Raw genomic sequence first — 13,099 nt, 5'->3', positions numbered from 1 at the left:
ATTAAGTGTCAGGGAAGATGCTGACTAAGGGAAACTTGACACAACACTGATGAAAATTTTAAAGCAATTTAGCAATATCTAGAAATGTTAAAATGCCCATATCCTGAGAACTACACTCCTGTGTATTTACCCCAGAAACTCTCACATGTGCATATGGAGATATATATAAGAATGTCCTTTGTAGCACTGTTTACATAATGGAAAGTTGGACTAGACTTGTGTATAATCAACATGAAAAAAATCTCACAAACATAATAGTGAGGAATAAGAGCAAACTGGCAAAAAAATTTGTAAAAATTAATACTGTATGTTATTTTGGGGCATATACATACATAATTGAAGTATAAAGTCACTTATAAGCACGATAAATGCCAAATTTTGGATTGTATTACTTCTGGGATAGAGGGGGACAGAAATGCATCCCAAACGCTTTATATGGTATGCTGCATACTGGGTACATGTTCATTTGTTATATTATTCTCCATATTCATCTAAAATATGTCATAATTTAAATAAAGAAAATGAAGGGATAATCAAACAGAACGTAGGCAAATGCAAACAAAAAGAAGAGTCGTTTAATTAATATTTATATGTTGAAAATTAAGATCAAAATCACTAAACAGGTAAAGGAAAGCATTACATAATGAAGGTAAGGTATATAAAGAATGTATGAGAATCGTAAATGTGTACTTGTGACAATAAAAGCTAAACACACCATGATGAGTTTTATGGTTTAAGTTTTATAAACAAGAACATTATCTGCCAATAATTAAAAGTAATTTACCAGTTTAATCTCCTGGCCACTCTTATCTAAATTACTGCTATCACCATCTCCACTCCAGGCCAGTTACTCTATAGTTATCATCCTGTTCATTTATTTTATAAAATTTATCAAAAATCTAAATTGTCTTGTTTCTTTTGCACAACAAAGGAAACCATAAACAAGACAAAAAGACAACCCTCAGAATGGGGGAAAATATTTGCAAACGAATCAATGGACAAAATATACAAACAGCTCATGCAGCTCAATATCAAAAAAAGCAACCCAATCAAAAAATGGTGGCGCAGTGGTTGAGAGTTCGCCTGCCGATGCAGGGGACACGGGTTCGTGCCCTGGTCCGGGAGGATCCCACGTGCCGCGGAGCGGCTGGGCCCGTGAGCCATGGCCGCTGAGCCTGCGCGTCCGGAGCCTGTGCTCCGCAGCGGGAGAGGCCACAACAGTGAGAGGCCTGCGTACCGCAAAAAAAAAAAAAAAAAAAAAAAAAAAAATGGGCAGACGACCTAAATAGACATTTCTCCAAAGAAGACATACAGATGGCCAAGAGGTACATGAAAAGATGCTCAACATCACTAATTATTAGAGAAATGCAAATCAAAACTACAGTGAGGTATCATCTCACAACGGTTAGAATGGGCATCATCAGAAAATCTACAACCAATAAATGCTGGAGAAGGTGTGGAGAAAAGGGAACCCTCTTGCACTGTTGGTGGGAATGTAAATTGATACAGCCACTATGGAGAATAATATGGAGGTTCCTTAAAAAACTAAAAATAGAACTACCATATGACCCAGTAATCCCACTACTGGGCATATACCCAGAGAAAACCATAATTCAAAGAGTCATGTACCACAATGTTCACTGCAGCACTATTTACAATAGCCAGATCATGGAAGCAACCTAAATGTCCATTGACAGATGAATGGATAAAGAATATATGGTACATATATACAATGAGATATTACTCGGCCATAAAAAGGAATGAAATTGGGTCATTTGTAGAGACTTGGATAGACCTAGAGACTGTCATACAGAGTGAAGTAAGTCAGAAAAACAAATATTGTATATTAACACACATATGTGGAATCTAGAAAAATGGTACAGATGAACCAGTTTGCAAGGCAGAAATAGAGACACAGATGTAGAGAACAAACATATGGACACCAAGGGGGGAAGGGGGGGTGGGATGAATTGGGAGACTGGGATTGACATGTATACACTAATATGTATAAAACAGATAACTCATGAGAACCTGCTGTATAGCACAGGGAATTTTACTTCACTTCACTGTACAGTAGAAACTAACACAACATTGTAAAACAACTATACCCCAATAATAAATAAATAAATAATAAATAAATAATAAAAAATAAATTGTTTATTTGTGTCTTTATTTTGTGTTCCTTTTATTAGTATGTAAGCTCCCTGATGGCAGTGATCTTATCTGTCTACTCTATCAATGTATCCCTGGTGCCTAAAATAATGCACAACACATAGTAACCCTCAAGTAAAAATTTAATTAATTAATCAATCAATACCTTTCTTGCTCCGCCATTCCAGAAATAAAAGGATTCTTATTCAAAAATTCTCTTAGAGTTTCCTTTTTTTTAGATCTCTGTCTGGGTTTCACTTCTGTAGTCTTAACATGGGAGATAACAAAAATGTTACAAATCCAACTTAAAATCTTAACACAATACTATAATTTACTTGTACTCTAATGCTTATCTTTTCACATTAAAATAGTGGTTTCTTTATGTCCCTCAATTAAAATTATTAACAAAAGTAAAAGAAGTACCCCTGTAGACAAAAAAAATGGTTATAAAAATATCCTTGTGATAAGAATTAAAATATATTGCATAATTATAAAATTATGATTGTTGGTATTCTCTTCTGTTTCACATTATACTAAATTATAGTACAGCCAACCATCTCTAGATGCATGCATCTCTTAAGTTCATTAACTTAAAATTCAAAATTTATATGAAACTTACTCCTAAAATCTCCACTACTGCAGCTTTGAACTTCTTCATAGGTTTGATGACCTTTTTACACAAAGTATTGTCCTTATGTTTCATTTTTTTTATTCCAAGTAGGGACTCATTCCTCCTAATACAAAAAGATAAAGTCAGTTAAAAGGATCTACAAGAATTTATAAAACTACCCCAAAGTAATAAACCTTTAATGAGTATTGCCACTGAAATTATGCTAGAATACCCAAAATTGGTTATGTCCCACGCATAAATGAGACTATGATACTCCTGGTCGTCAACGAATAGCTAGTCTCTCAAAAGAGCAAAATGTAAATCACACCATAAAAATGTGATGAGAGCTGAAGTAAGATCTAGGAGGAATAGAATTGAACTGAAACTAAAACGTGAACACTCCCCTTTAAAACTGAGAAAATAACTACATAAGAGTGACCCTAGACAAACTACTTTGCTTCCAACAGACTTCAGTCCTTTTAGTTCCATCAAGTGCAAGCTCCCAGCCACTATCAACTTCTGGATATTAACAAGAGTTAAGCATTTTAGATCTATCTATTTAGACTACATTCATCCCTTGGTAACTGCAGGGGCTTGGTTCCAGGACCCCCTCAGATACCAAAAGCCAAGGATGCTCAAGTCTTTTATATAAAATGGCACAGTACTTTCATATAACCTACACACATCCTCCTATATACTTTAAATCATCTCTAGATTATTTAAAATACAACGTAGGCTTCAGAGGTCAGATCCCAGGGAGAGAACTGGGGTTGGCTGCGTAAACACAGCCTGAAGGGGGCTAGTGCGCCACAATTGGCAGGGAGGGAGTCCAGGAAAAAGTCTGGAACTGCCTAAGAGGCAACAGACCATTGTTTCTGAGTGTGTGAGGAGAGGAGATTCAAAGCACGGCGTAAAAGAGCTTCAGAGATGGGTGCAAGCCGCGGCTATCAGCGTGGACCCCAGAGATGGGCATGAAATGCTAAGGCTGCTGCTGCCGCCACCAAGAATCCTTTGTGCAAGCACAGGTCACTGTCCCCACCTCCCCTCCCGGGAGCCTGTGCAGCCCGCCACTGCCAGTGTCCCGTGATCCAGGGACAACTTCCCAGGGAGAACACACGGCACGCCTCAGGCTGTTGCAACGTCACGCTGGCCTCTGCCGCCACAGGCTCATCCCACATTCCATACCCCTCTATCCCCCTGGCCTGGGTGGAGCTCCCTAATCAGCTGCTCCTTTAACACCCTCCTGTCTGGGTGCAAACCCACGCCAGAAGACGACCTACATGCAGAGGCGGGGCCAAATCCAAAGCTGAACCCCAGGAGCTGTGCGAACAAAGAAGAGAAAGGGAAATTTCTCCCAGCAGCCTCAGGAGCAGCAGATTAAATCTCCACAATCAACTTGATGGACCCTGTATCTGTGGAATACCTGAATAGAAAATGAACCATCCCAAAACTGAGGCAGTGGATTCTGGGAGCAACTGTAGACTTGGGGTTGCTGTATGTGACTGACTAGTTTCTGATTTTTATGTTGATCTTAGTACAGTTTTTAGCATTTGTTATCATTGGTGGATTTGCTTATTGGTATAGTTACACTCTTCTTTTTTTAAACTTACTTTTTAAATCTTTTTATTTTAATAATATTTTTCTTTTTTTTTTTACATTAATAACTTTATTTATTTTTTTTTATTTTTTCTTTCTTTTCTTTCTCCCTTTTCTACTGAGCCTTGTGGCTGACAGGGCTCTGATGCTCTGGCCAGGTGTCAGGCCTGCGTCTATGAGGTGGGAGAGCCGAGTTCAGTACACTGGACCACCAGAGACCTCCCAGCCCCACATACTATCAACTGGTGAGAGCTCTCCCGGGGACCTCCGTCTCAGTGCTAAGACCCAGCTCCACTCAATGGCCAGCAAGCTCCAGTGCTGGACAGCCCATGCCAAACAACTAGCAAGACAGGAACACAAACCCACCCATTAGCAGAGAGGCTGCCTAAAATCATAGTAAGTTCACAGACACCCCAAAACACACCACCGGATGCGGTCCTGACACCAGAAACACAAGATCCAGCCTCATTCACCAGAACACAGGCACCAGTACCCTCTACCAGGAAGCCTACACAACCCACTGAAATAACCTTACCCGCTGGGGGAAGACACCAAAAACAATGGGAACTACGAACCTGCAGCCTGTGAAAAGGAGACCCCAAACACAGAGTAAGTTAAGCAAAATGAGAAGACAAAGAAATATGAAGCAGATGAAGGAGCAAAGTAAAAACCCACCAGACCAAACAAATGAAGAGGAAATAGGCAGTCTACCTGAAAAAGAATTCAGAGTAATGATAGTAAAGATGATTCAAAATCTTGGAAGTAGAATGGGGAAAATACAAGAAACATTTAACAAGGACCTAGAAGAACTAAAGAGCAAACAAACAATGATGAACAACACAATAAATGAAGTTAAAAATTCTCTAGAAGGAATCAATAGCAGAATAACTGAGGCAGAAGAACGAATAAGTGACCTGGAAGATAAAATAGTAGAAATAACTACCACAGAGCAGAAGAAAGAAGAAAGAATGAAAAGAATTGAGGGCAGTCTCAGAGACCCCTGGGCAAATATTAAATGCACCAACATTCAAATTATACGGGTCCCAGAAGAAGAAGAGGAAAAGAAAGGGACTGAGAACATATTTGAGGAAATTATAGTTGAAAACTTCCCTAATATGGGAAAGGAAATAGTCAATCAAATCCAGGAAGTGCAGAGAGTCGCATACAGGATAAATCCAGGAGAAACACACCAAGACACATATTAATCAACCTATCAAAAATTAAATACAAAGAAAAAATATTAAAAGCAGCAAGGGAAAAGCAACAAATAACATACAAGGGAATCCCCATAAGGTTAACAGCTGATCTTCCAGCAGAAACTCTGCAAGCCAGAAGGGACTGGCAGGACATATTTAAAGTGATGAAAGGGAAAAACCTACAACCAAGATTACTCTACCCAGCAAAGATCTCATTCAGATTTGACGGAGAAATTAAAACCTTTACAGACAAGCAAAAGCTAAGAGAATTCAGCACCACCAAACCAGCTTTACAACAAATGCTACAGGAACTTCTCTAGGCAGGAAACACAAGAGAAGGCAAAGACCTACAATAACAAACCCAAAACAATTAAGAAAATGGTAACAGGAACATATATATTAATAATTACCTTAAATGTAAATGGAATAAATGCTCCAACCAAAAGACATAGACAGGGCTTCCCTGGTGGCGCAGTGATTGAGAGTCCGCCTGCTATGCAGGGGACACGGGTTTGTGCCCCGGTCTGGGAAGATCCCACACGCCGCAGAGCGGCTCGGATCGTGAGCCATGGCTGCTGAGCCTGCACATCCGGAGCCTGTGCTCCGCAATGGGAGAGGCCACAACAGTGAGAGGCCCGCGTACCGAAAATAAAATAAATAAATAAATAAATAAAAGACATAGACAGGCTGAATGGATACAAAAACAAGACCCGTATATATGCTGTCTACAAGAGACCCACTTCAGACCTAGGGACACATACAGACTGAAAGTGAGGGGATGGAAAAAGATATTCTACGCAAATGAAAATCAAAAGAAAGCTGGAGTAGCAATTCTCATATCAGACAAAACAGACTTTAAAATAAAGACTATTACAAGAGACAAAGAAGGACACTACATAATGATCATGGGATCAATCCAAGAAGAAGATATAACAATTGTAAATATTTATGCACCCAACGTAGAAGCACCTCAATACATAAGGCAAACGCTAATAGCCATCATAAAAGGGGAAATGGACAGTAACTCAACCATAGTAGGGGACTTTAACACCTCACTTTCACCAATGGACTGATCATCCAAAATGAAAATAAATAAGGAAACACAAGCTTTAAATGACACATTAAACAAGATGGACTTAATTGATATTTATAGGACAGTCCATGCAAAAACAATAGAATACACTTTCTTCTCAAGTGCTCATGGAACATTCTCCATGATAGATCATATCTTAGGTCACAAATCAAGCCTTGGTAAATTTAAGAAAATTCAAATTGTATCAAGTATCTCTTCTGACCACAACGCTATGAGACTAGATATCAATTACAGGAAAAAAGGTGTAAAAAATACAAACACACGGAGGCTCGCTAAACAATACACTACTAAATAACCAAGAGATCACTCAAGAAATCAAAGAGGAAAACAAAAAATACCTAGAAACAAATGACAATGAAAACACAATGACCCAAAACCTACGGGATGCAGCAAAAGCAGTCTAAGAGGGTAGTTTATAGCAATACAATCCTACTTCAAGAAACAAGAAACACCTCAAATACACAACCTAACCTTATAGCTAAAGCAATTAGAGAAAGAAGAACAAAAAACCCCCCAGAGTTAGCAGAAGGAAAGAAATCATATAGATCAGATCAGAAATAAATGAAAAAGAAATTAAGGAAACAATAGCAAAGATCAATAAAACTAAAAGCTGGTTCTTTGAGAAGATCAACAAAATTGATAAACCATTAGCCAGACTCATCAAGATGAAAAGGAAAAAGACTCAAATCAACAGAATTAGAAATGAAAAAGGAGAGGTAACAACTGACACTGCAGAAATACAAAGGATCATGAGAGATTACTACAAGCAACTATATGCCAATAAAATGGACAACCTGGAAGAAATGGACAAATTCTTAGAAAAGTACAACCTTCTGAGACTGAACCAGGAAGAAATAGAAAATATAAACAGACCAATCATAAAGCAATGAAACTGAAAATGTGATTAAAAATCTTCCAACAAACAAAAGCCCAGGACCAGATGGCTTCACAGGCAAATTCCATCAAACATCTAGAGAAGAGCTGACACCCATCCTTCTCAAACTCTTCCAAAATATTGCAGAGGGAGGAACACTCCCAAACTCATTCTACGAGGTCACCATCACCCTGATACCAAAACCAGACAAAGGTGTCACAAAAAAATGAAACTACAGGCCAATATCACTGATAAACATAGATGCAAAAATCCTCAACAAAATACTAGCAAACAGAATCCAACAGTACATTAAAAGGATCATACACCATGATCAAACAGGATTAATCCCAGGAATGCAAGGATTCTTCAATATATGCAAATCAATGGATGTGATACACCATATTAACAAATTGAAGGAGAAAAACCATATGATAATCTCAATAGATACAGAAAAGGCTTTTGACAAAATTCAACACCCATTTACGATAAAAACCCCACAGAAAGTAGGCATAGAGGGAACTTACCTCAACATAATAAGGCCATGTATGACAAACCCACAGCCAATATCATTCTCAATGGTGAAAAACTGAAACCATTTCCACTAAGATCAGGAACAAGACAAGATTGCCCACTCTCACCACTATTATTCAACATAGTTTTGGAAGTTTTAGCCACAGCAGTCACAGAAGAAAAAGAAATAAAAGGAATCCAAATTGGAAAAGATGAAGTAAAGCTGTCACTGTTTGCAGATTACATGACACTACACATAGGGAATCCTAAAGATGCTACCAGAAAACTACTAGAGCTAATCAATGAATTTGGTAAAGTAGCAGGATACAAAATTAATGCACAGAAATCTCTGGCATTCCTATACACTAATGATGAAAAATCTGAAAGGGAAATTAAGGAAACTCTCCCATTTACCATTGCAACAAAAAGAATAAAGTATCTAGGAATAAACCTACCTAAGGAGACAAAAGACCTGTATGCAGAAAACTGTTAAGACACTGATTAAAGAAATTAAAGATGATACAAACAGATGATACATGTTCTTGGATTGGAAGAATCAATGTTGTGAAAATGACTATACTACCCAAAGCAATCTACAGATTCAGGGCCATCCCTATCAAACTACCAATGGCATTTTTCACAGAATTAGAACAAAAAATTTCACAATTTGTATGGAAACACAAAAGACCCCGAACAGCCAAAGCAATCTTGAGAAAGAAAAACAGAGCTGGAGGAATCAGGCTCCTGGACTTCAGACTATACTTCAAAGCTACCGTAATCAAGACAGTATGGTACTGGCACAGAAAGAGAAATATAGATCAATGGAACAGGATAGAAAGCCCAGAGATAAACCCATGCACATATGGTCACCTTATCTTTGATAAAGGAGGCAAGAATATACAAGAGAGAAAAGACAGCCTCTTCAATAAGTGGTGCTGGGAAAACTGGACAGCTACATGTAAAAGAATGAAATTAGAACACTCCCTAACTCCATACACAAAAATAAACTCAAAATAGATTAAAGACCTAAATGTAAGGCCAGACACTATAAAACTCTTAGAGGAAAACATAGGCAGAACACTCTATGACATACATCACAGCAAGATCCTTTTTGACCCACCTCCTAGAGAAATGGAAATAGAAACAGTAATAAACAAATGGGACCTAATGAAACTTAAAAGCTTTTGCACATCAAAGGAAACCATAAACAAGGTGAAAAGATAACCTTCCAAATGGGAGAAAACATTTGCCAATGAAGTAACTGACAAAGGATTAATCTCCAGAATATACAAGCAGCCCATGCAGCTCAATATCAAAAAAAACAAAAACCCAATCCAAAAATGGGCAAAAGACCTAAACAGACGTTTCTCTAAAGAAGATATACAGATTGCTAACAAACACATGAAAGGATACTCAACATCACTAATCATTAGAGAAATGCAAATCAAAACTACAATGAGGCATCATCTCACACTGGTCAGATTGGCCATCATCAATAAATCTACAAACGATAAATGCTGGAGAGGGTGTGGAGAAAAGGTAACCCTCTTGCACTGTTGGTAGGAATGTAAATTGTTACAGCTACTACGGAGAACAGTATGGAGGTTCCTTAAAAATCTAAAAATAGAACTACCATATGACCCAGCAATCCCACTACCGGGCATATACCCTGAGAAAAACATAATTCAAAAAGAATCATGTACCACAGTGTTCACTGCAGCACTATTTAGAACAGCCAGGACATGGAAGCAACCTAAGTGTCCATCGACAGATGAATGGCTAAAGAAGATGTGGCACATATATACAATGGGATATTACTCAGCCATAAAAAGAAACGAAGTTATTTGTAGTGAGGTGGATGGATCTTGAGTCTGTCATACAGAGTGAAGTAAATCAGAAAGAGAAAAACAAACACTGTATGCTAATACATATATATGAAATCTAAAATTAAAAAAAAAAGGTTCTGAAGAACCTAAGTGGAGGACAGGAATAAAGATGCAGACGTAGAGAATGGACTTGAGGACACGGGGAGGAGGAAGGGTAAGCTGGGATGAAGTGAGAGAGTGGCATGGACATATATACACTACCAAATGTAAAAGAGATAGCTGATGGGAAGCAGCGCATAGCACAGGGAGATCAGCTCCCTGCTCTGTGACCACCTAGAGGGATAAGATAAGGAGGGTGGGAGGGAGATGCAAGAGGGAGGGTATATGGGGATATATGCACACATATAGCTGATTCAGTTTGTTATACAGCAGAAACTAACACAACATTGTAAAGAAATTATACTCCAATAAAGATATTTAAAAAAAAGAATGATACCTTTTAATCATGAAAGCATTTAGCCTGAATTTCTTTGGAATAAATAAATTAAATACAATGTAAATTCTATATAAATAGTTGTAAATACAATGTAAATGCTATGTACATAGTTGACGGGAGTGCAGCAAATTCAAGTTTTACTTTTTGGAACTTTTTTCCCAAATATTTCCGATCCATGGTTGGCTGAATGCCTGGATGCAGAGTGGATGCCAAGGGCGGACAGTACTAAATGTTCTCCCTTCCCCCCAATCACCTGTAAGGATTCTCAACCTTGTTTTTTTTAATCTGCCATCGACCTCTGTGGTAACCTGTCCCCTTCTCCGAATACTGTAAGGTCGCTTATTATCCCTCCCTCTATTGGTACTTACTACCTATTTTCCTTGAAATTTATATATTTCCTAAAATCTGTATTTCCTCTGGTAAGTACTTGCTAGGTACAACACCACCCTGCTATAACATGATAAATGGGATCCAAAAGCTTAAATTAAATAAAATGTAAAGTCATATTAACACAAGGTGAAGGAAATGACCAGGTGAATCTGGTAGCTAGTTCCAGGGGCTGGGGTCCCAAACTCATTTTGGTCCCAGTAGTGGTCAGCCTCTCACTTCGATTTTGATAAAGATGATCCTGGATCCTGTGCTTGGTTGGGACTCCAGCCAAGCTGCAGCAATTCCAAGAGTCTCTCAGTTAGTTGGCATTCATTTTGGCAAATGTTTTGTCTGCCTGAACTACAAAGCTTGGACCACTGATCACCGGGGACTTGGGAATCTATCCTCTGCTCTGCTAATTGCATCCTGACACAACTTAGTTGCCTGCTGTTTTCCAACCAGCTTGTCTCTTCTCTACCTCCTTTCTCTCCCACCCTACCAGAATGCTTTTATTGCTGCTATTCCAGAAACAGGTGTGAAGGAGAGGAGGTCATGGGTGTACACTTGGGCCACCATCTTCCCAGCCCTCTCAGCATTCTCCTCCATGCTCTGCAGAACTCTCATCCACTGAATAAACTCCTCCACTCCTCAACCTCTTCATAGACTGCTTCCTCCTAGTTCCGACTGCTTTTTATTTTGTTTATGGTGTATTATGAAAAATAGTACTTCTAAATTTTTATGTAATCATCATTATTGATCTTTGATTTCATGACTTATTGTTTTGATTACCTATATCACTGCCTGCTTCTGACCCAAAACATTGAGTTCCAATGACTGTCTGCCTATTATTTCACAAACACAAATCTGTTATTCTTTATCTGACAGCACAAGGCTCTCATTCATGCTTTTTTATTTTTAAAATATTTTTCATTACTCTAGCCCATTCCATACAAACTAATCTGACTGGAATTGCATTAAACCAACAAATTAATTTGAGAATAACAGAAATCTTCACAATATTCCATCTGCTTATCAAGTAATGTACTATGTCTCTCCATTTATTCAAGTCATTTTTTTTCATACCTCTTAGTAAAGATGTTTGGTCGTCTTTATATTAGCCTAAATCCCCTCACAATTCCTGATAAACTTAATCCTGTAGTTCACAGAAATGGGATCATTTTTCCATTATATTTTCTAGTTGATACAGCAAAGCGTTGATTTTGCATCTACCCATCCTATGGAATTCTATTATTAACTCTGATAGTTTTCAGTTAATTAACTTAAGTTAAAAAAAATAATAATTATTTGCAGATATCAATCTCTCCTATTTTCAGAGTACTTCACTGTGGATTTCACTTGATAAACATTTTTGAGATAAACATTTATGTATTATGTGATAATCACATAAATTCTAATCCTAATTTCTATTTCTTATTTTAATGTGCTGCCAAGAACTTTCAGAACAATTTTAAATGATAGAAGGAATAACAGGTTTCTTTGTTGTACTGCATATTTTAACAGAAAATCTTTTAATCCTAATTTGCCAGGAATTGCTGCTGAACATCACCACATGACTTTTTAGCACCTATAAAAGACTCCTTGGACTACTAATGATAATTATATTTAGATTTCCTACTATATTTATACTGAGAACAAAATCTATATTCTCACTGCTAAATTTATAAGCTAGTGTTTTATTTTTATTCTATATACTTCTAAATAAAGTTCATCTCTAATTTTCTATTTTTTTATTCTCTTTTTACAAAACTGTTATCAGAGCCTGCTGTGATAAATTTACTAGGAAACTATAACCATGCTCTGAAGTAGCTTTATGTAAAACAAAATTATTTGTTCCTATGAAGGAACTAGGCTTAAAAAGTTTTTGAGCTTTCCAAATTTTTTTACTGCTTCAATAAATTCTTATAATTTAAAATTTTCCAGATAATCATGACTTCAGATTAGATTTTCAAATTTATTCATATTAAACTACATATACTGTTATCTAATATTTAACAACTTCCAAATTTATGACTATTTTCTCTTTGGATTACTTACATTTCACTTTTTCTTATTTTGCTGGCCAGAAAATTACCTCATTTATTCATATATTCACAGAACTAACCCTAGCCAATTGGACTATTTTAAAACCAACTTAAAATTAATTCCAACTTTTATTTATTTCTTCTTTCTGCTTTCTTAGATTTATTTTGTTATTTTTCCAATTTCTCAAGCCCAATCAAAGTTCATTTGATTTTATTTTTCTCATTTAGTAAGTAACAGGAGCTTCTAAAGCTAAAATTTGTCTTTAACTGCTGCTTTGAGTACATTTGATATGTGGGCTTCTCATTAGCATGATTTTCAAAACGCTCTATAGTTTT

General features: G+C 37.2%; 1 protein-coding gene across 1 annotated transcript in view; it reads right to left on the bottom strand.

The window, feature by feature from the left end:
* CFAP54 (cilia and flagella associated protein 54) overlaps nt 1-13,099 on the bottom strand; it is a 310,761-nt gene that overhangs the window by 176,577 nt on the left and 121,085 nt on the right. Inside the window, exons 31-32 of the mRNA XM_067697614.1 lie at nt 2,771-2,885; nt 2,318-2,418 (exon numbers count right to left, since the gene is read on the bottom strand). Coding sequence (XP_067553715.1) covers nt 2,318-2,418; nt 2,771-2,885 — 216 coding nt within the window. The remainder of the gene's footprint in view (nt 1-2,317; nt 2,419-2,770; nt 2,886-13,099) is intronic.

This window comes from Pseudorca crassidens, chromosome 11 (assembly GCF_039906515.1).
Source record: "Pseudorca crassidens isolate mPseCra1 chromosome 11, mPseCra1.hap1, whole genome shotgun sequence".
Taxonomy (NCBI): Eukaryota; Metazoa; Chordata; class Mammalia; order Artiodactyla; family Delphinidae; genus Pseudorca; species Pseudorca crassidens.
This window is presented reverse-complemented; position numbering and strand designations above follow the sequence as displayed.